The sequence below is a fragment of the Prionailurus bengalensis genome, chromosome C1, assembly GCF_016509475.1.
Source record: "Prionailurus bengalensis isolate Pbe53 chromosome C1, Fcat_Pben_1.1_paternal_pri, whole genome shotgun sequence".
NCBI lineage: Eukaryota > Metazoa > Chordata > Mammalia > Carnivora > Felidae > Prionailurus > Prionailurus bengalensis.
In genome coordinates, this window is record NC_057345.1 from 215,512,417 (window position 1) to 215,535,409 (window position 22,993).

Consider the following 22,993-nt stretch of genomic DNA (forward strand, 5'->3'; position numbering starts at 1 on the left):
AATAAAACATTATGATCATTAATTTCACCTGTTTTCTTAGACTTACTTTTTAAAATGTGGCTATGAGAAAAAATACACATTCTAAAGTAAAAATTACTCATTGTTTCTCTTGGACGGCACTATTTTGGACCAACCCCTCGGCCTAGGGGAGTAAACAGAGGCTGGATGGACAGAGGGCGAGGCCCCTTAAGGCGAAGACACTGCCGGATTGCCTTTCTGGGCGGTGCCCAGAGGTGGGGGGAGGGGAGAGAATACAGTGGCCTCAGGGGGCGGGACCAACAGTTGACTGAGTGGGTGAGCTTTAGGAGGAAAAGCCTCTCCAGGCCTGGAGGGCTTGGGTGGGGAGAAGATGGGGCAGGGGGTGGGGGGAGTGGATTATCTTCCAGCAGCCACTGGCTGGAATCCCCAGGCCGGTGGGAGAGTCAATCCTGTAGGATTCATTTTTGCCCACTCCTAATTCTTTGTTGTTGCTCCTATCAGGTGAGAATTAGGGAGGTAAATTTCTCCTCTGCTAGCAGATTTCACCATCTGGAGGCTCTTTAGTCTGAGCTCATTGCCCCCTGGGGGGCTCCCTGGTAGGTCCCCAGGGCCACAGACATAGACACCTGGAGCCCAAGGAGCCTGGGGACCTGGCCTCACCCAGGGTTGGAGCCTCTGGGTCTGGCCCGGGGCTTAGAGTCAGATTTAAAATACTCCCCAGCTTTCCCCGTATCTGCACCCCTCTTGTCGCTGCTTTCTACCTTGTTTGGAATCTGAATCCTAACAAGAATTATTAACTCTGGGCACCTGGGTGGCTCAGTGGGTTGAGCGTCTGATTTTGGCTCAGGTCACGATCTCAGTTTGTGAGTTCGAGCCCCGCATCAGGCGCTGTGCTGACAGCTCAGAGCCTGGAGCCTGCTTCGGATTCTATGTTTCCCTTTCTCTCTGCCCCTCCCCTGCTCATGCTCTGCCTCTCAAAAGTAAATTAATGTTGGAAAAAAATAAGTTTAAGAATTATTAACCCCAAGAATAAAATAAAATAGAACAAACCAAAATAAAAATACTCCCAGCTTTTGCTCCCTGGTTCTCTGCCAGGAAGTTCTCCTGGCACTATGCCAACAGGAGTCTTCTAGGGCCTGGCCAGGGGGTCCCGTGGAGGAAAGGCGCTGTTAGAGATTCTTTTGTACTTGCTGGACAAAAGAGAAAGGTGAGAAACCCCAAGTAGGCAGTGCCTGTGGCTCCCTGCCCCCATCAGCCCTGGGGAGGTGGGGGGATGCAGCCAGCCTGGGGACAGGAGTCACTTTCAGGGTTTCCCAAACAAAAACAAAGACCTGAAACTCTCTCTCTGGAGGGGACATCCCTGGAGAAAAGGAAGAAGTAATTGAGAGTCCTAGGGAAGAGTTAGAGGAAAGCAGATGGATTCTGACATCAAGGGAGGAATCCTTCCAGCCTGAATTGTTCTCATTCTGAGTACTCAGCTCACTTTCTGCTGTCCATTATTTAAGTGTCACCTCCTAGCGGTGACACTTTCTGTTGGCCATTTTGTAGCCCCGCGAAGGGGTACAAGAGCACCTAGCTCTGCGGGTCCCAAACAGACCAGGTTCTGCCACTTGCCGCTGACAAAATCCACAGGCAGAGGGAGGACGGTGGTGACGCAAGAGAGGAATTATTTCCATGAGGTCAACACCAGGAAGACAGCTGGCCACCTGCTCAAAGACTGCTTCCCAAGTGTCAAAAATACTTCCAGGTTTATCGAAGGAAAACGTGCAGGGTGCCTGGGCGGCTCAGTCGGTTGAGTGTCCGATTTCGGCTCAGGTCATGATCTCATGTCTTGCGGGGTTGAGCCCCGTGTCGGGCTCTGTGCTGACAGCTCAGAGCCTGGATCCTGCTTCGGATTCTGTGTCTCCCTCTCTGTCTGCCCCTTCCCTGCTCACTCTGTCTTTCTCTCTCTCAAAAATAAACATTACAAAAATTTTTATGGAAGGAAAATGTGTGTATGTGCAGGTAGGCAGCAAAGATCAAATCCATCATTGTGTGGGGTCAGTCCCATGGTCTTCCTGGCTCTGGACAGTACTTATTGCCGGAGGGGTAGTTCAGGTTCCCATCTGGGGATGCTTTGCCTGCAGGGTGTTTTGCCTGAATTAAGAGAGAAGCTGGAAAGGAGAACTTATCAACGAGAAAGTTTGAGGTCAAAATGGAAGTACCTGAAATCCACCTTCAAGTTTACCTGAGGTTTCACCACATCTCCCACCCACATCCTAGACTCGGCTCTGCTTTTCATCTTGGTCCTTATCATCATCTAACATATACCTCGTGTTTGCATTTATCTTGTTGACTGTTCCCCCAACTCCTTCCCCTGCTAGAATGTAGACCATGAGGGCTGGGACCTTGTTACGTTTTGAGGAATAGCCAGAAACAACTACACAGGGACCTGGCCCTGAGTTCATATTTGTTGAATGAATGAATGAATGAATGAGGTTTTACAATTTTTAACCTAACAGGCTCGGCTCACTCCGGTGCTGTGTGGACAGCAGAGGGCAGAATCAACTTGAACACCCATCAACAGGGCATGCTTTCTTCTACATAGAGAGTAGATTACTTGGCTGCCATTAAAAGAAATAAGATAGATTAATGTTTCTGAAAATGTGGTCCACAGATCTCTGTGAACTATTCTGTGATACTAACACATGATTTACTTTATGCATCTTCCAATAGGTTGACACTTGCACCAATGGTATTTTTTTTAGTGCTTTTTAATTTCTTTTTGTTTAATGTTTTTTTATTTACTTTTGAGACAGAGAGAGACAAAGCATAAGCAGGAGAGGGGAAGAGAGAGAGGGAGACACAGAATCTGAAGCAGGCTCCAGGCTCTGAGCTGTCAGCACAGAGCCCGACGCAGGGCTCGAACCCACAGACTGTGAGATCATGACCTGAGCTGAAGTCGGCCGCTCAACCGACTGAGCCACCCAGGGACCCCTGAACCATGGTATTTTGGCCTAAATCAAGGCAGTGGCACCAAACCCTACTAGAGTCATTGTATTCTTCACCTTCAGGCACTCCTGGTTTTTGTTTTGTTTTGTTTTGTTTTCCTTCCTTTTGTTTTGTTAATGCACTTTTGGAAGTGGATTCCAACTACCTCCATTTTGATTTCATACTTTTTTTTTTAATTTTATTTTATGACTTCATACTTTTTAATTGATAAATTCTTCTTTCCAGCTTATCTCTTAAGTCAGGCAAAACACCCTGCAGACAAAGCATCCTCTAATGGGAGCCTAAACTACCCCCTCAAGCAATAAGTACTGTCCTGAGCCAGGAAGACCCCAGGGGACACACCCCACACAATGATGGATTTGACCTTCACTGATACCTGCATACTCCCATGCATCTCTGTCCCACCTCTTCTTGATTTTTTAAGGAGTGTGTGTGTGTGTGTGTGTGTGCGCGCGCGTGTGTGTATTTTATTTATTTCTTTTGAGAGAGTGAGAGAGAGAGAGAGACTGAGCACGTGAGCAGAGAGGGGCAGAGAGAGAAGGAGAAAGAAAATCCCAAGCTGTCAGCGCAGAGCTGGGAGTGGGGCTCAAACTCCTGACCTCAAGATCATGACCCCAGCTGAAAACCAGGAGTGGATGCACATAACCTACTGAGCCAGCCAGTCACCCCCACATTCTTTATATAAACACGGAAGTATTTTCGGCACTTGGGAGACAGTCTTTAATCGTCCTCTGTCTTCCTGGTGTCAGCCTCACGGAAATAATTCCTCCCTTGCTTCACCACTGTCCTCCCTCTGCCTTTGGAATTTGTCAGAGGCAAGTGGCTGAACCTGGTCTGTTTGGCATCCCTATGGTGCCAGTTCACTTTCACTTAAGAATGTTTTTGAGGAAGGAGGGGCGCCTGGGTGGCTCAGTCGGTTAGGCTCAGGTCATAATCTCACGGTTTGTGGGTTCGAGCCCCGCATCGGGCTCTGGGCTGACAGCTCAGAGCCTGGAACCTGCTTCGGATTCTGGGTCTCCCTCTCTCTCTCTGTCCCTCCCCCACTCTCTCGCGCGCGCTCTCTCTCTCTCTCTCTAAAAATAAAATAAAGATTTTACAAGAATAAGAATGTTGTTGGTGAAGGAGAACTTTTAATTTTAAAAAATTTGGATCCTTCAGTACATGTCTTTTTTAACAGCAGTGTAATTAACATACAGTGTTACATTAGTTTCCGATGTACGATATGATTCAACGGTTGTATACATTTCTCAGTGCTCATCAGGATAAATGGATTCTTGGGTGGGACACCTGGATGGCTACAGTCAGTGGAGCACAAGACTCTTGATCCGGGTCGTGAGTTCAAGCCCCATGTTGGGTGTAGAGATTACTAAAATTAATGAATGTTTTTAAATGGCTGTAAGATAAGTGTACTCTTAGTCTATTTCATCCATCCCACCACCCACCTCCTCTTTGGCAACCATCAGGTTGTTCTCGGTACTTAAGAGTCTGTTTTTTCCTTTTTTAAAATTAATTAATTAATTAATTTAGAGAGAGAGCACAAGCTGGGGAGGGGCAGAAAGAGAAGGAGAGAGAAAGAGAGAGAGAATCCCAAGCAGGCTCTGCACCATCCGCACAGAGCCCAGCAAGGGGCTTGAGCTCACAACCCTGAGATCAAGACCTGAGCGGAAACCAAGAGTTGGCCACTTAACCACCTGAGCCATCCAGGTGCCCCGAGTCTGGTTTTTTTGTCTGTTTGTTTGTCCCTTTTTTCCCCCCATTTGCTCATTTGTTTCTTAAACTCTACATATGGGTGAAATCACTTCCTTCCTGCTGACTTATTTCACTTAGCATCGTACCTTCTAGGTCTACCCATGTTGTTGCAAATAGCACGATTCACTCTTTTTTTATGGCTGAGTAATATTCCATTGTATGTATACACCACGTCTTCTTTATCCATCCACCTATCAATGGACACTTGGGTTGCTTCCATATCTTGGCTATTGTAAATGCTGCTGCGATAAACCTACAAGTGCAGGGGTGCCTGACGGGCTCAGTTGGTGGAACATGCAACTCTTGATCTTGGGGTTGTGAGTTCACGCCCCATGTGGAGTGTAGAGATTTCTTAAAAATAAAATCTTAAAAACAAACAAACAAACAAACAAACAAACAAGGGCACCAGGGGGCTCAGTTGGTTAAGCCTCTGACTCTTGCTTTTGGCTCAGGTCAGGATCTCACGTTTGTGATATCGAGACCCCCCCCCCCCCCGCATCGGATTCTGCACTGACAGCATGGAGCCTGGTTGGGATATTCTTTCTCTCACTCTCTGCCCCTCCCCTGCTCACACTCTGAAAATAAATAAACTTTAAACAAATAAACAAAACCCGTAGAGGTGCTTATATCTTTTTGAATTAATATTTTCATTTTCTTTAGGTATAAATACCCAGTAGTGAAATTACCAGATATATGATATTTCCATTTTTAATTTTTTTTTTTAAGATTTTATTTTTTAAGGAATCTCTACACCCAACATGGGGCTCGAACCTACAACCTTGAGATCAGGAGTCGCATGCTCCACCAACTCTGAGCCAGCTAGGCTCCCCCTATTTTTAATTTTTTGAGGAACCTCCACACTGTGTTCCACATTGTTTACACCAATTTACAATCCTACCAACCGCACACAAGGATTCCTTTTTCTCCACATCCTCATTAACACTTGTAATTTCTATGTTTTTTATTCCAGCCATTCTGACAGGTATAAGGTGATATGTCTTTGTGGTTTTGGTTTGCATTTCCCTGATGATGAGTGATGTGAAGCATCTTTTCATGTGACCATTGGCCATCTGTATGTCTTCTTTGGAGAAATGTCTATTTGTGTCCTCTGCCCATTTTTAATAGGATTATTTGGTTTTTTAGTATGGAGTTGTATAAATTCTGTATATGTATTATTTTTTAATTTTTTAAGTTTATTTATTTATTTTGAGAGAAAGAGAGAGAGAGCATGAGCAGGGGAGGGGCAGAGAGAGAGGAAGAGACATAATCCCAAGCAGGCTCTGTGCTGTCAGCAGAGCCTGATGCTGGGCTCGAACTCACAAACCATGAGACCATGACCTGAGCTGAGATCAAGAATGGGATGCTTAATGACTGAGCCACCCAGGCACCCCATAAATTCTTTTTTTTAATTTTTTTTTAACATTTATTTATTTTTGAGACAGAGAGAGACAGAGCATGAATGGGGGAGGGTGAGAGAGAGGGAGATACAGAATCCGAAACAGGCTCCAGGCTCTGAGCTGCCAGCCCAGAGCCCGATGCGGGGCTCGAACTCACGGACCACGAGATCATGACCTGAGCCGAAGTCGGCCGCTTAACCGACTGAGCCACCCAGGCACGCCCATAAATTCTTTATATATTTTAAATACTAACCCCTTATCAGATGTATCATTTGCAAATATCTTCTGCCATTCAGTAGGTTGCCTTTTTTTTTGTTGATGGCTTCCTACGCTGTGCAAAATCTTTTTATTTTGGTGCAGTCCCAATAGTTTAATTTTGCTTTTGTTTCCCTCGCCTGAGGAGACATATCTAGAAAAATGTTTCTATGGCTGATGTCAAAGAAAGTACTGCCTAAGTTTTCTTCTAAGGCTTTTATGGTTTCAGTCTCACATTTAGGTTCTCAATCCATTTTGAGTTTATGTTTGTATGTGGTGTAAGAAAGTGGTCCAGTTTCATTCTTTTGCATGTAGCTGTCCAGTTTTCCTAACACCATTTGTTAGAGACCGTCTTTTCCCCATTGTCATTGAGCCCTCCTGCTCAACTCTAGACCCCAACAGTTCGTTCGTTCTTTCTTTCTTCTTTCTTTCTTTCTTTCTTTCTTTCTTTCTTTCTTTCTTTCTTTCTTAAGTTTATTTATTTTGAGAGGCAGGGGAGGGGCAGAGAGGGGGAGAGAGAGAATCCCAAGTAGACTCTGCACTGTCAATGCAGAACCTGAGGTGGGGCTCAAAATCGCGAACAGGTGAGATCATGACCTGAGATGAAATCAAGAGGGGGGGAGGCTTAACTGGCTGAGCCAACCAGGCACCCCCCCCCCCAACAGTTACTTCTCATCACATTTTCTTGAGGCTTTGACAATGACTGGAGCATTCTTTTTTTTTTTTTTTTAATTAAAAAAATTTTTTTAACGTTTATTTATTTTCGAGACAGAGAGAAACAGAGCATGAATGGGGCAAGGGTCAGAGAGAGAGACACACAGAATCCGGAACAGGCTCCAGGCTCTGGGCTCTGAGCTGTCAGCACAGAGCCCGATGCGGGGCTCGAACCCACAGACTGATCCGTGAGATCATGACCTGAGCTGAAGTCGGAAGCTCAACCGACTGAGCCACCCAGCCGCCCCGACAATGACTGGAACATTCTAACTGGCAGGCCAGAATAGCCCTGATAGCAATGGAATGCCTAGAAGACCACACCCCCACAGTCCCTTCCCGGCCCGAGATCACAGACCTAACACATACCGACCTGCACCCAATACCATGCACTCTCTGGCAGGTCTCTTGTACCTCCCTGAACTGCTCCCATCAAACTTTTGGTGTCTATCCTGTTGGCAGAGAGGCCGGTTATGAAAGTTTTAGAGGCTGCCACCTTCCCTGGATGCCAGCACCTGAAATAATTCTCTCCTCTCTTTTCCAAAGATTCATCTCTTGAGTTACTGGTTTCTTTTGTGAGGAGTTTGTCCAGGTTTGTTCCTCAACGGTGTTAGCAGACCTAGCCACGAGCTATGCCTTCGATATATCCAGCTCCCCAGGATTCCCAGGGATCGAGCTGGTGGCCTTGGCAGGGTCTGGGTTCACTCGCTGGTGTCCAGAGGTAGCAGCCCTGACAGGTCCTTCAGTGACACCCACTGTATCTTCTTGCCTCCTTGGTTCGTCGTAGATTGACCATATAAGTGTGGGTTTACTTCTAGGCACTCTTTTCTGTTCCATTGATCTCAGTGTATGTCTTTTTAATATTTGGTGTGATGAAATGGAAGGCACTTCTGCTAAAGACCAAAGTGTGGAAGTCATCCTGAGCATAGCATTTGTACGATTGACTGAGCCACGAGCGGAACCAGCCCCCTTTCCCAGCGAGTACTCTTTCTTCCTTGAAGGAACAACTGACCGACTATGGTTATCACAGTGGGGTATTTGGAGACACTTTTTTTTTTTTTAATTTTTTTTTCAACGTTTATTTATTTTTGGGACAGAGAGAGACAGAGCATGAACGGGGGAGGGGCAGAGAGAGAGGGAGACACAGAATCGGAAACAGGCTCCAGGCTCCGAGCCATCAGCCCAGAGCCCGACGCGGGGCTCGAACTCACGGACCGCGAGATCGTGACCTGGCTGAAGTCGGACGCTTAACCGACTGCGCCACCCAGGCGCCCCTGGAGACACTTTTTTAAACAAGGAACAAAGTGAACCTGTCACTTCAGGATAAACAGTTGGTAGCATTTGCCATCAATATTTGAGCTTCAAGCAAAAATTAGAATTTTGGAAAACTTTAATATCATGTAAGTGAAATGTGTCAACATGACCAATACGTAATGCTACAAAATTGTGCACCAATCAAGGGTCCACTCGATGCTCAAGATAGATAATCCATTCGTTGTAACAGAGTGCGAAGAGTTTGGACTGTAGGTCTTGTTTCCATGTTGCAATTAGACTTCAAGAAACTATCACTTATCTGAGTCTTCGTGGAGTATCAAAGAAGACAATAACCAAATTATCTGAAAAGATTATTCAAATACTCTTTCCTTTTCTGGTTAAATATCCAGGTGTATTTCCAGCCACTTGTGGAAGGCTGGATTTTCTTCATGTATCTCAAACAAAGCAACAAACTAAATGCAGAGGTGGATGCTCTATTCAACTATTTTTTTTTTATTCAGGCAGACATTAAAGACATATACAAAGCTGAACACAATGTTCTCACATTATGTATGTTAATATGTAATGGATTGTTCTTGTCATTTTTTTAAATACTAGATTTGTTGAGACGTAATTCACATACTACAAAATTCATCCTTTTGAAATGTACAATTCCACGGTTTTTATATATTCATGTAGTTGTACAACCATCATCACTGTCTCATTTTAGAATACTTTGAATTCAATGAGGGATGGCATGAAGAAACTTGGAAAGAGCACATGGTAGCAACAATTTTTAAAAAATTTTAATGTTAATTAACATTAATTGTTAATGTTTTAACATTAATTAATTTAATTAACATTAATTGTTAATGTATTTATTTATTTGTTTGTTTGTTTGTTTGTTTATGTTTTTATTTCTTTTTGAGAGAGAGAGACAGAGAGACAGAGAGTGAGCGGGAGAGGAGCAGAGAAGAGAGAGACACACAGAATCCAAAGCAGGCTCCAGGCTCTGAGCTGTCAGCATAGACCCCAACGTGGGGCTTGAACTCGAAATGCGAGAACATGACCTGAGCTGAAGTCAGATGCTTAACTGACTGAGCCACCCAGGCGACCCTCCAACAATTAATTTTTAAAGGACAAACATGTTCCTCTAAAACAAAGCAGAGCCCTGAGGTTTTGACTTGTTAAAGAAGTTGGAAATGCAAACATAAGCAGGACAGAATGCCTCCAGGGATGGACGCTACCCCAGGTTTCTGCTCTTTTGGAAAGGTTTTTCCCTTTTTGGAATTTAGTTCATTCCATCTTCTTTGTGACTTGCAGATCAGCCCTTCCCAGAGGGCCCAGAGACCTGTGCCAACTATCCGAGCTGAAAGACGTTTCTGTTCTTGTCCAAATGTCACAGAACTGGAAGAGGACTCAGAGGGAGGACTGGCAAATTGTATTTTCCGAAGACAGCCTCAATAGTACATATCCCATCTCACATGCTATCCCTAGATGTGATGCTGTCACTCTTTCACCGAGAGATGGAGATTTATATTCTCTCTCCTTTGTGACTGACTGTGTTGACCAATGGAGTTCAGCCATGCCTACATGGTTCAGCTGAGCCTACATCATAAAAGGCAACTCCTTCTTTGCAAGCCTGCCCTTGGAACCCAGCCTCCTTGTTATAAGGAGGCTCAGGCCATGTGAAGACGCCGGGTATAGGTGTTCCAGTCAACAGCCCTAAGGAAGAACCAAGCATTAGCCAGCATCAGTTCTGTACCTGGGAGGGTTCAAGTCTTCAGATTCATTCCTGCCCCCTGCCTTGGAGCTGCTCCCACTTAACCCAAGTGGGTCAGGAAAGAGATTTGTCCCATGAAGTTGTGCCCAAATTGCACACATGTGAGCCAAGTAGATGTACTTTTTTAGAGCCACCAGGTTTGGGGATGGTTTGTTACACAGCAATCACTGAGAAAGAAGTCTTAGAGTTAAAAACACATTTGGTCTCCCTACGAAAAGCAGAACCTCCTTTAGCCACCCCAGGGCAAAGTTAGCAGCTCACCAGAGGACAGCAGGGTGAAGAAGCACTTTCAGCTGCTCTACAGTGAAAATATCCACCTGCCAATACTTGATTTTAAACATAACATTTGTTTTCTGATGATAACAGTGTTTATACTCACTGTAGAAAATTCAGGAAAATGAGAATTAACAGAGAATGAAAACGATCTGACTTCTCACATTTACAGCTTTCCCTTTTCTCTTCTTTATATAGAAATTTCTTTTACAGGGGCACCTGGGTGGCTCAGTCGATTAAGCGTCCGACTTCGGCTCAGGTCATCATCTAACGGTTCCTGAGTTCAAGCCCTGCATTGGGCTCTCTGCTCATCGAGCCCACTTTGGATTGTCTGTCCCCCACCCCCACCCCAGCCTCTCTGTTCCTTACCCCCTGGTTCTCTCTATCTCAAGATAAATGAATAAACTTTAAAAACAAGAAATTTATTTTACAAAACGTGTATCATATTTGCACAGGACTAATGATATTGACCCATCATTCAGCAGTCAGTCATGTTTTGAGTTTGTCAGGCACCCAGCTGGACACTGCAGGAGGAGGGCTGGAGAGCAGGGCTTTTCCAGCAATGGCAGTGACTGTGATCCACCTGGGGTCACTAGTGAGATACCGAGACTTCTTTCTTGGGGGGGTGACTGGGAGTTGCCTGGTGAGTATTGTGGGTATCTGCGGCTTTGCTGCCAGGGGTGGGCACGGCTGCGGAGGAGTTCCATCCTCTGCCAGTACCTCAGTGGCAAGGAAGCTTGGGGGAGGCCTGGTGGGCACAGCCACCAAACTCTGTCCCTCGCAGGTGACATGCCTTTTGAGTTGCACCCAGGGGACAGCTCATATTTCACATGCACACTATGCAAAAGTACTTCCTTAGAGATCCACTGTGTAATATAGAGCATGTATTTTGGATTTTAAGGTTTAAGAGAATAAATCTCACGTTCAGTGTTGTTACCAAAAAACTGCCCAAAACAAAACCCAAGGGGACACAAGTAAATTTTTGGAGGTGGTGGATATGTTTATTACCTTGATCATAACAATGGTACGGCAAGTGTTTGCACATGTCCAAACTTTAAGTAAACCTGTAAAAAAGAGGGCTTCATCCTTTAGAAACATTTAAAGGACGAAGTTGAATTGCATTCAAAATCCACTCTCAGGAACATGAGAAGTTTCAGTGTTATGTTCTATTCATAAGTGATAGAAAAGGCAAAGCTATTAGTTTGGTTTTGAAAATCTTATTATAATTTATTTTTATTTTAATTTTTTTTTTTAGTAATCTCTACACCAAACATGGGGCTCAAACTCATGACCCTGAGATCAGGAATTGAGCAGTCCACAGACTGAACCAGTCATGTACCCCAAAGCTATTAGATTCTTTAAATTTAATGTGAACTGTGGTAAATTTTAGCATGTGAAACAATTGTTTACATTTTGTATTACCTTTTCATGCAGTTTCTTGTTGATGGAGAGTATTAATTTTAAATCCTTTTTTGGTGTGTGTATGAAATATGTCACATATAAAGTACTCAAAACAGAAGTGACAACAAAGCAAAGGTAGTCACCAACATCAGGTCAAGAAGGGTAGCATCCTGTGATGTATTTAAAAGGGTCCATCAGGGGCACCTGGGTGGCTCAGACGGTTAAGCGGCCGACTTGGGCTCAGGTCATGATCTCGTGGTCCGTGAGTTTGAGCCCCGCGTCGGGCTCTGTGCTGACAGCTCAGAGCCTGGAGCCTGTTTCAGATTCTGTGTCTCCCTCTCTCTGACCCTCCCCTGTTCATGCTCTGTCTCTCTCTGTCTCAAAAATAAACGTTAAAAAAAAATTTTTTTTAAATAAAAGGGTCCATCAATCGTCATTTCAAGCATAAAATCTAATGTAAAAATGGCTGCTTTTGCAGAACCAGATACAATTGTTTAGTGGGAATGTTAAGAGATTTTTTTTTTTTAATGTTTATTTTTGAGAGAGAGAGAGAGAGACAGGGTGTGAGTCGGGGAGGGGCAGAAAGAGAGGGACACAGAATCTGAAGCAGTCTCCAGTCTTCGAGCTCTCAGCATAGAGCCTGATGCGGGGCTCAAACTCTCAAACGGTGAGATTATGACCTGAGCCAAAGTTGGCCACTTAACCGAGTGACTCAGGTGCCCCTAAAATATTTTATTTGAGGGCACCTATGTGGCTCAGTCGATTAAGCATCTGATTCTTGATTTTGGCTCAGGTCGTATTCTCACAGTTGGTGGGTCTGAGCCCATCAGGCACTCTGGTTTCAGCACAGAGCACGCTTGGGATCCTCTGTCTCCCTCTGTCTCCCTCTCTCCCTGACCCTCCCTGGATGGTTCTCATTCTCTCTCTCTTTCTCTCTCTCTCTCTCTCTCTCTCTCTCTCCCTGTCTCAAAAATAAACATTTTTAAAAATTTTAAAAGATTTTATTTGATACCCTTATTTAAAAACTTAGTATTTCCTAATACCTTTTTGTTTTAAATAACTCTTTTTTAAATTTTTAAAAATTCAAACATTTAGTTTAAATCCAAGTTAGTTAACATATACTGTAATAAATGACTTCAGGAGTAGAATTTGGTGATTCATCATTTACATATAACACCCAGTGTCCATCCCAACAAGTGCCCTCAATTCCCATCACCCATTTAGCCCATCCCCCCACTTGACACCCCTCCAGCATCCCTGTTTTTTCTCTGTATTTATTTATTATTTTATTTTTAATTTTTAAAAAGTTTTTTATTTATTTATTTGAGCGACAGAGAGAGAACGAGCAAGCAGGCTATGAGATCATGATCTGAGCTGAAGTCGGATGCTTAACTGATTGAGCCACCCGGGTGTCCCTGTTCTCTGTATTTATAAATAACTTTTTAAAAAGATTTTATTTGTAGAGGTGCCTGGGTGGCTGAGTGGGTTAGACATCTGATTCTTGATTTCTGCACTGACGGCACTAAGCCTGCTTGGAATTTTCTCTCTGCCCCTCCCCTGCTTGCGTGCTCTCTGTCTCAAAATAAAATAAACTTAAACATATATATTTTATCTGTAAGTAATCGCTACACCCAACATGGGGCTCGAGCTCAACCCTCAGATCAAGAGTTGCATGTTCCACCAACTGGGCCAGCTAGGTGCCCCCAAATAACTCTTTTTCATTAGCCCTCTATAGATGCCCCCAATCCCTGGCAGGACCTCTGCTTGCCCAGTACACACACACACACACACACACACACACACACCCCAAAAGCTGGTGCTCAGTCTCAGGCCCCAGCGCTCCGCCGGGGTCACAGACACGCCCCGAGGTCAGCAGCCCACTAGGTGGTCAGAGCAGAGTGATCCAGGCAGAGGCGGACCAGTGTTTACAACGGTTGGCTGATGTAACAGCCATCTGCATCAGCCTTCCTTAGGGACAATGACGAGTTTACTTGTTTTGCCCCCTTGTTATTAAAAGTGCTGATTTATTTATTTATTCTTGAGCTTCTTTTTGTCTTCTTTCTTGCGTCACAGAAAAAGCCAGAGTCCCCGAAGCCACGCTGGGGTCTTACCTCCAGGGGAGCGACGAGTTTTGTCTCCTTTGCTTGGTCTCTTCTGTTTGCTTATTCGTGTTTAGTATTTTGAGTATGTTTTGGCAACATTTATTTTCAACGAATGTTAGAAACGCAGCCCTCCTCCCCCCGCCCCTCCCCCCCCCCCAGCGGGCGCCTCCCACTGCCAGACCTCGCGGCCACTGGGTGCCACTTCCAGCCATGGGGGCTCGTGGGTGTCACCCGAGGGAGCTCGGTTTTTCCCACCCCCAGCCGGTCCTGGGCCGCGAGCACCTCCAGCCGGGGTATTTCTGTGGAACGAGAAAGGAACCGCCCGAGCGGTCGGGAAACTTTCCCGCTGCAGTTTCCCCGGGGACCGCAGCGTCCCCTGTCTCCCTCCGAGCGGGCTCGGGCGGCAAGGTCGGAGTTGATCGGAGGGTCCACTCCTTGTCCCGGGGGGCGGTCAGCCTCCCGTCCCGAGCCCCGGGGAGGGGGCGGCGGGTGGGGACCCCCGGAAGCCCAGACACCTGCGGCCCCTGGCCGGCCGGGCGGTCCCCGAGCCCCGGCGCCTCCTTTAAAGCGGCGGCTCCGCCCCGCCCACCCCCGCCCCCCCGCCCGAGGTTCCACCCAACCGCCGGATTCCGGCCGCCCTGGCAGAGCGTCGCAGCGCCGCGAGCCCGCGAGGAGCGCGCCGTCCGTCCAGTCCCCGCGTCGGGTTCCGCGCCCCCGGGTCCCCAGGCCCGCCGCCATGGCCAGCCAGGAGCTGGCGCTCAAGCTGCAGCGGCGGCTGCAGTGGGAGGAGGTGGAGGAGGGCGGCCTCCAGCCCGCGCCCGGCGCAGCCCTGGCGCCGGAGCACGAGTCCCCCGCGCGGGCGCCCACCGCCTGCGCCGACGCCGAGCTGAGCGCGCAGCTGAACCGACGGCTGGACATCAACGAGGGCACCGCGCGGCCCCGCCGCTGCAAGGTCTTCAACCCCTACACCGAGTTCCCGGAGTTCAGCCGCCGCCTCATCAGGGACCTGGAGAGCATGTTCAAAAAGTGAGCGCCCCGCGCCGCCCTGTGCCTTGCGCCCCCCCGAGCACCCTGTGCTGGGGACCCGGGAGGTGGGGGCGTGGTGTGTGTGGGGGGAGGTGGGGGTGGGCGGGTTTCCCGGCTCTGCTTTGTGGGATTGGGTGGGATAGTTTAGGAGTTCCGGGGGTGCCCTTAGCATTTAACCCACGCCCCCGAGGCCCTGCGTGCCCCGAGTCCGTGCCGGCGCGTCTGGGGGCGGGGGGGGGGCGGTCCTGGCCCGGCCGTCGAGGGCAGTGGCCGCAGCTCTCCCAGACTGAGCTCAGAAGTTCCCCGGGGCAGCGGAGCCGGAGTCCCACGCTCCCGGGTCCCGACCACGGGTCCCGCCCCTGCGCCGCTGGTTGCGAGATTTGCCCGCAGCGCAACTTCTAGGAAACAGAATCGCGCAACGGCTCACCTGCCAGCTGTATCTCCCAAGGGAGAAACTAGCCCCGTTGTCCTTTTATCTTTTAAAACAAAGGGGGATAGTTATCCTTGGCTGCCGCTCGGGGTCTGATGTACCCACAGAGGCTGAGAACTGGGAGTTTGTTAAACTCGTTGCAAAAGATCAGGACGTTCCTGGAGCGAGTGTGACTAGGGAGCCTCCTGGGGGCGTCGCCTTATCTGTTTTACCCTTTCTTGGCTTTGGGGCAGTAGGCGCCCGTCGGAACCGGACGTGGCAGCTGGCAGCGGGTCCTGCTGTGAAAGCCCCGCGGAGCCGGGGAGCTGCCGGCGCGCCCCAACACCGGGCGATGGAAGCAGCATAGAGAGCCCCCTCCAGTTGTCTTTGTATCCTGCGAGGTCCCTGGACCTCAGTTTTCTCATCTGTAGAGAGAGAGAGAGCAGCGATGGTCCCAGCCTTTTAAGGCCATAAAGTATTTTGCACACCGTAAGCTTCTAACCGAGCTATTAATATTATTTCCAGAATTGGGCCAAGACCGGAAAAATGCCTGGGGGAGCGAAGGCCTCCGGCCAGGTCATACTTAGGGCGTTTTTAAAAGCGCTTGGAATGTGTTTGTGCTCCGCGTTGAGGTTCTATTTAAAGGCTCTGTGGCCGGCACTGGGTGGCCAGAGCCTTGGCCCCTTCCTGAGGCTGGGCTGCTGTCCAGCCTCGGCCTCTGTGTGGAGGTCAGTGGAGGCTGGCACCTGGAGCCTCCCTGCCTCCTCTGTTTCCGTGACACCCTGATTTCCCAGTCCCTGGCTTGCAAGCACTGTTCTCTGGTGTTCACACCTGGTGGGTCTAGTTTGGGCAATTAAGGAAAGCTGAGTTGGGGGCAAAAAAAAAAAAAAAAAAAAAAAAAAAAAGCAAAGGAGTGGCTCCTTTGCTCCCATGTCCCAGCAGTTCCCAACAGTCCAGCTGGACTGGAGGGTGCATCTTGGGGACCTCCTTCTTCAGTTTGCTTTGGGATGACTTGGGTTTCTTTTATTTATTCTATTTTTTTTCTAGAACAATTTTTGAAAGGTTGAGTTTGTTTGTTCCCTACATAAGAGTCATAAAGGGAGTCCACATAGAGGGCCTTAGGAGGACAAGCAAGGTGGCATCCATGAGGAAGCAGGCTCTGGAACAAGGTCGAGCTCAAGGGAAGGCACGTGTGGTCCAGGGTCCCAAGAGAGCTGGCCAGTCCAGCCTGTGTGTGGTGCCAGACGGTGGTTCTCTAGAGCTGCGGTGTCAGAATTCTAGGTTGGGCTTTCTGTCACTTTCAACCAAAAGTGACATAAACAAAAAAGATTAATTGGCTCATAATTGGTGTCAGGTATGGCTGGACCTAGGCGCTCAGATGATACTATCAGTGCTTAGTTTCTCCTTTTCTTAAGCCAGCTTCCTCTCTGTGTTGTCCCCATTCTCAGGTGGCTTATCCCTGGTGGTGGCAGTCTGGCCACAGCAGCTCCAGTCCAGGGGGAAAGGGTAACCACAGCAAAGGCCTTATTGTCTCTCTCCGCCTTTAGCTTTGCTATTGTTTCTTACTGGCTCTCAACCAATTGCTGTGGCCAGGGGACTTGTTTGCTCTGATTGGCCAGGCCTGAGGCATGTGCTCCATCCCTGCAGGGAGGAGTACAGCCCTATCTCTAGCAGACTTGGCCTTGGGGAAGAATGGCTTTCACCGGCAAATCTGGAGGCTATTGCTGAGGAGGGAGGGTCAAATGCTGGTGGCTTGTGAATGACCTTCCTGGGTCATCCTGGACCCAGATCACTGGCACTTTGTTTACCTTCAGCCACAAGTGTCATGGCTGGATTGCATGACTCCTGTCGGCAGGGAGTGGGATCCGAGGCCCAAGCTGCTGCGGAGACGCTTTCCTGGGAACTGTCCCTGTGTCCCAGAAGAGGAGAGAGGCAGAGCTGCTCGAGTCAGCTGAGCAGTACCTGGAGACCCCAGCACGGAGATCCCAGTCACCTTTGGATTCGGACAGGCATAGGGCTGACAGGGCCTGGGATCTGTGACCCTGAACAAGTTACATGATCCCTCTAAGCCTTGGTTTTCTTGCTGGTAAGATGGGCACAGCGCTGCCTTCCCCTGAGGGCCAGGTAGCACTGTGGCTACAGGGGCTGGGGCCACTGGGGAATGCTGTCTTTGTTTCCCCACTGTGTTTGGAAAGGCCCCCCGGAACGTGATGTCAAGACTCAGTTATGCATCATGAGTGTGGGGAGGGTGGGGACACAGCCCACTTATTCCAGGGTCATTAGCTGTGACTGTGACCGTGGGCAAGTTGCTTAACCACTTCTGGCCTTTCATCACAGAATGGAGGCAATTGTTCCTTTCAAGGGGTTTGGTGAGAACCCGGCGAGACCACTTTGGCTCCAGCCCTGTGTCACACCTTCAGGCTCCCCACCTCCTACAAAAACAGGGATTGCATGACCCCAAGGCTGGGCTTCCACAAACTCGGCATCCTCCCTCCTAGCTCATCGGTTTACCTTCAAGGTGCATCTGCCCAATTTCGCTTGTTGTCCCGACCCCACTAGGGTCAGCGGCCCCAGGTTGGGAGATTTGTTACCTAGACACTTCTGACTCGGCTTGGCAAGTGACTCTAGGTGATGGACAAACCCCTCCTCTTGTGAAGGGGCCCTGCTGTGGCTTCGGTCACTAGGCTAGACCAATCGCCCTGCCACGCCTTGGGGGGCTTCCTGCCCTCCTGCCACCTCAAGCTCCCTCCAGATGGCCAGCTGGCTACAGGACCTGCCTGAGCCCATCCGCCCAAGGGGCCTCCTGTCCCTGCTGCCTTTGCCCAGGCTGGGGCAGGCCGCCTCCACCCGGAAGGCTGCTGTGGGGCTGGCCATTCGGGGATTTGCCACCTGCCCCAGCCTGGCAGTGCTGCTGACCCTCTGCAGCCTGCTAAGGAGCTCCTTGGTCCCAGCTTTGCCCACAGCCCAGCCCTGATTCTCTGCTGGCCCGCTTTCATATTTTCTTCTTCCTGTTGTCCTGCGTGACTTAAAAAAACAACAAATTTTAAACTATGCTTAGTTAGGTCCTCTTGAATACCTGACGGCTCACTCCTGCACTGACCCCTATCCTCAGCTGCCTTGGCCCTCACTGAGGGCCGGGCGAGGAAACCTCTTACTGGGGCCTCCCGGGCTCCTATGCTGCCTGGAGGAGCCCTGCACCTGCCGACCCCTGCCTGACTCTCCTCCCTGCCCTGCGACAGTGTCACCTGCCACAGCACCGGTCCAGCCAGCACTGATCAATACTGTGCTTCTGTCCCCAATTGAAGTGTGGCCTCTTCCAACCTTTTTCTTTTTCCTTTGCTTTTCTACACATAAATAAAAGCATAAGCATCATATAAACCCCCAAGAACAGGTCACACACCAACTTATTTCCCGTTGTCTGGCTTTCCACACCTGATGCACTGCCGAAGCAGGGTTGAGGCTGTAAAGAGCATGAGCGCGGAGCCAGGCTTCCTGGGTTCAGACCCAGACCCCGCTTCTTGCTACCTGGAAGGCTACTTCGGGCAGGTTACTTAAAAGCGCCGTGCCTCAGTTTCCCTTTCTGTCAAGTGTGGATAGAACAGTGCCTGCCTTGTGGGGTTATTGTGGGGATTAAATAAGCTAATGTATGCGACGCAGTTAGCTCAATGCGGGGCCCACGGTGAGGGCCCAGGAGATTTGCACCCCTCATTTTCAGGTGATCACATAGCTGTAGTTTTGGTGGATGTGCAGATTTTGGGTCCTCCTTTTTTTGCTCAGTAATTCAAAAGCAATGTCTGATCGATCCTTTGAAGTTGATTCCTCCCGCAGTTTGAGCTGCAGAGTGGCGACCTAGCTGCTTGGTGAGTAATTGGTCCCCCTGGGGCTCTGCCCTGACTTTCTGCCCTTCCAGGCTCTGTCGATGGGAGTCACTCGCTCCACTGCTGGAGGACTGGATTAGCGTCCTCCGGCTGCTGTAACAAAGTACCACAGAGCCAGTGGCTCAAAACAGCGTGAATGCATTCTCTTACCCTTCTGGAGGCTGGAACCGGAACTCAGGGTACCGGCAGGGCTGTGCGAGGCTACGGGAGCTTGAGGGAAGAAGAATACTTCCATGCCTCTTGTAGCTTCTGGTGGTCACCAGCAATCATTGGCATAACCTTGGCTTACAGACCTGTCACTCCGATCTCTGCCTTGTTCTATCATTGTCTGTGCAGAGCCCGATGTGGGGCTTGGACCCACGAACCATGAGTTCATTATCTGAGTGGAAGTCGGAGGCTTGATCAACTGAGCCACCCAAGTGCCTCAAGTGTTCTTTTTTTTTTTTTTTAATTTTTAAATGTTTATTTATTACTTCTTGAATTAAAAAAATTTTTTTTAACATTTCTTTATTTTTGAGAGACAGAGGCAAAGCAAGACAGAGCACAAGTTGGGGAGGAGCAGGGAGAGAGGGAGACACAGAATCTGAAGCAGGCTCCAGGCTCTGAGCTGTCGGCACGGAGCCCCACGTGGGGTTCGAACTCATGAACCACGAGATCATGCCCTGAGCCGAAGTCTTATGCTCCACCGACTGAGCCGCCCAGGTGTTCTTGATGGTGTTCTCCTTGTATGTGTGTCCTCACATGGCCCCCTTGTAAGGACACCAGTCATTGGATTTAGGGCCCACCCTAATCTAGTACGACTTCATCTTAGTTTAATTTATTACATATGCAATGATCCTATTTCCAAACAGGATCACATTCTGAGGTTCTGGGTGGCCGTGAATTTGGCAGGGGGCACCCTTTTCAACCCGTTACCGCAAGTGAGCAGGGCTTCCCAGTCCTTGAGGCACCATGACCACCTTCTCCTTGCCTCCTGAGGGATTGGGGAGCCGGAGTAGGCAGGCCTGCCCAAGGAGGCCCTCGGATTTGGGGACGTCAGAGCCTTAAGCAAAGCCTCCATATTCCTACCCTCAGCAGGAGGATCGATCTTCCCAAAGCCCAATCCTAATGGAAATGGAGCTGCTATCTAACTACAAAACACAGAACTGACAACAGTACCCTCCACCCCTCCCTTCACCCCCACACCCCCAGTCGTCCCAGGAGTGCACTCACTTTCAGCAAAAATTTCAGTTTAATCAGAGTTGCCAGATCCAGATTCTGATGTCGCCTTAGTTCACTCAAAACCTGACTTGATGGGCATAAAGTACGCCTGTTCCTTTTGTTCTGAGCTAGAGAAATGCATGCAGGTACTGCCGAATGTGCTTTGATCTCTTAAGTTTGATTTTTCTATTTGGAAGTGTTGCTTAGGGATGTCTTGCATTGTCAAGGTTTGGCGAAAGAACTGGATCCCTCCCCCGACCCAGCTGTGAGGATGTTGGGTTCTTGGGCTGGGGGTCACTTGTCTTTGTACCCCTGGGGCCTACCACAAATGAGCCTGGCTGCCAAATGCTGTGTTGTAGGAGGAAGAGAATTTTCGAGTGAGTGTGGGAAGCCAGAGGCATCATCATCCTGGCCAGAGAAAGCTCCCTCTTCATTTCCAAGTGTGTTACTGGATAGCCTGAGCCAAGAGAACAGTGGCCTGATTTTAAACCAAGAGTGAGAAGGCCCAGAAGAAACTGACTCTGGGTTTGTGTCCAGGGCTGTAACAGAAGCTGGTGGAGGTCAAGGCTAGATGGGAAACTTTAATTACCCAGGGCTTATCCGGGGGCCTCTTTCAACAGGAGATACTGAGGGTGGCCACTTAAGGGTAGGACCCAAATGCAGCACCTCAGGGGCGCCTGGGTGGCTCAGTCGGTTAAGCGTCCGACTTCGGCTCAGGTTATGATCTCATGGTTCGTGGGTTCGAGCCCCACATCTGGGCTGACTGACAGCTCAGAGACTGGAGGCTGCTTTAGATTCTGTGTCTCCTTCTTTCTCTGCCCCTCCTCTGCTCGCACTCTCTGTCTCTCTCAAAAATAAATCAACATTAACAAAAACAAAAACAAATGCAGCACCCCAAAATGTGGCTGCTGTGTTTTTGTAGCTATACTAAAAGTTTGTCTTTCATTCCCCCAAAGAAAGGGTGGAAAGAGGAGCATTTGGCTCTGGGAAAGTTGTCTTTTTATTGAGAATCCGAAATGGTGATGTCGTAGATGCCCCTCCAACGCCCACGTCACCACTAAGCCCAGAAAAGGCGAGGATGTTATGGGACTGTTCATTTCTTATGTTGCCCACCCTTATCCCATTTATTTTTCTCCTCCTTAGTCTCCTCCTTGAGGGAGGGAGAAAGGGTGTAGACTTAGAGGGCAGGCATTTGCAGTAGAGGTGCAGAGGGGGGAGGGTTACTAGGGGGGAGGGGAGGCAGCGCACCCACTCTCAGGTGCATCTTCTGAGCAAATTGACTTTGAAGATGAGGAAGGTGCCTTAGAGAAAGGCGACGAGAGCTTCTGACTCCTGATTGGAGTTTCAGTCCACGGTGACCTGCCTTAGATTTGAAATTCCCACACCCGCACTGGATTTTGCACATTTGACCTTGCCGACCGTGGGTGGGGCAAGAGAACCCTGGGCTAGTCTGAATTCCTGGGGGGCGTTCAGCCAGAACTCAGGTTGGCTTCCGTTTCGGGGCCCTGGTCTCTGGCAGAAAGACACCTTGACTTGGAACTATTTCTTAGTTGTTTCCATTTGCCAAATGAGGTGTGCTGACCACCACGGAGGGGAACTGGGAGGGGGCTCCCAGCTCCTGGCGGTCAGATCTTTGCAGGGAGTTTCTTCCTTGCTCCCCACTCTCCCCGCCTCACTCCCTCTGAGAAGTCTCCTCCACCCTCGTTACAGAGCCTTCACATTTCATGAGAATCACATTTCATGATTCATTTCATGAATTCCTTGCAAGGTTAGTTAATAAGTGCCTGGTTTCAAAGCTGTGAGGTCTCAGGGGCTCTGTTTATACTCTAGCCGGATCGTACCCATAGTCCAACTAGTAAATAGAAATAGAAATACCTCCTTTCAGGGCCGCCTGGGTGGCTCATTCGGGTAAGCCTCCGACTCTTGATTTCAGCTCAGGTCATGATCTTGTGGTTCGTGGGATCCAGCCCTGCATCAGGCTCTGCGCTGAGATTCTCTTTCCCTCTCTCTCTCTCTCTGCCCCTCTTCCTTTCTCTCTCTCAAAATAAATAAATAAAAGGAAAGGAAAAAAAAACCCCAATATCTCCTTCCTTTCAATTTGAGGAGAGTCCTCATGGTGTGGCTGAGCCAGTGGTCTCTAAAATGTGCTTATTCAGTCGGGCCTTGGGAGCCACGGCCGCCAGACCCGGCGAAGAGACGCTCCTTGGAGGAGCCCAGCACACCCTCCAGGCTTTGCACACGTTTGCTTTCAGTTTCCTGCTTCGTGAATATCTGCATCGTGTGCACCCTCGTGTGTCCACACATGTGACATGTGTGCTCACATTCACTCTCACCCTCACGCATTCAGTGCCTGTCCTCCTCCGCATCATATAGTCCTGCCTCGACAAGCCTCTTTCAGCTCCTGTGTCCCTTGAGTGTTAGTGATCGAAGGGCACTACTGGTCCTAAATCCTAGATGATCCTTGGAAGGCCCAGGTACAGGGACACCTGAGTTGTTGGAGCAAGGACCACACTATCCTGCAGGATGAAACTTGATCATAGTCAGTGCTCTGCCAGGACATAGATTTGTTGGTTCCAAGGCTGTGT

General features: G+C 48.8%; 1 protein-coding gene across 1 annotated transcript in view; it reads left to right on the forward strand.

The window, feature by feature from the left end:
• The first annotated feature begins 14,521 nt into the window (after nucleotides 1-14,521).
• EFHD1 (EF-hand domain family member D1) overlaps nucleotides 14,522-22,993 on the forward strand; it is a 43,158-nt gene continuing 34,686 nt past the window's right edge. The window contains exon 1 of the mRNA XM_043578195.1: nucleotides 14,522-14,921. Within this exon, the coding sequence (XP_043434130.1) occupies nucleotides 14,632-14,921 (290 nt within the window). The 5' untranslated portion in view covers nucleotides 14,522-14,631. The remainder of the gene's footprint in view (nucleotides 14,922-22,993) is intronic.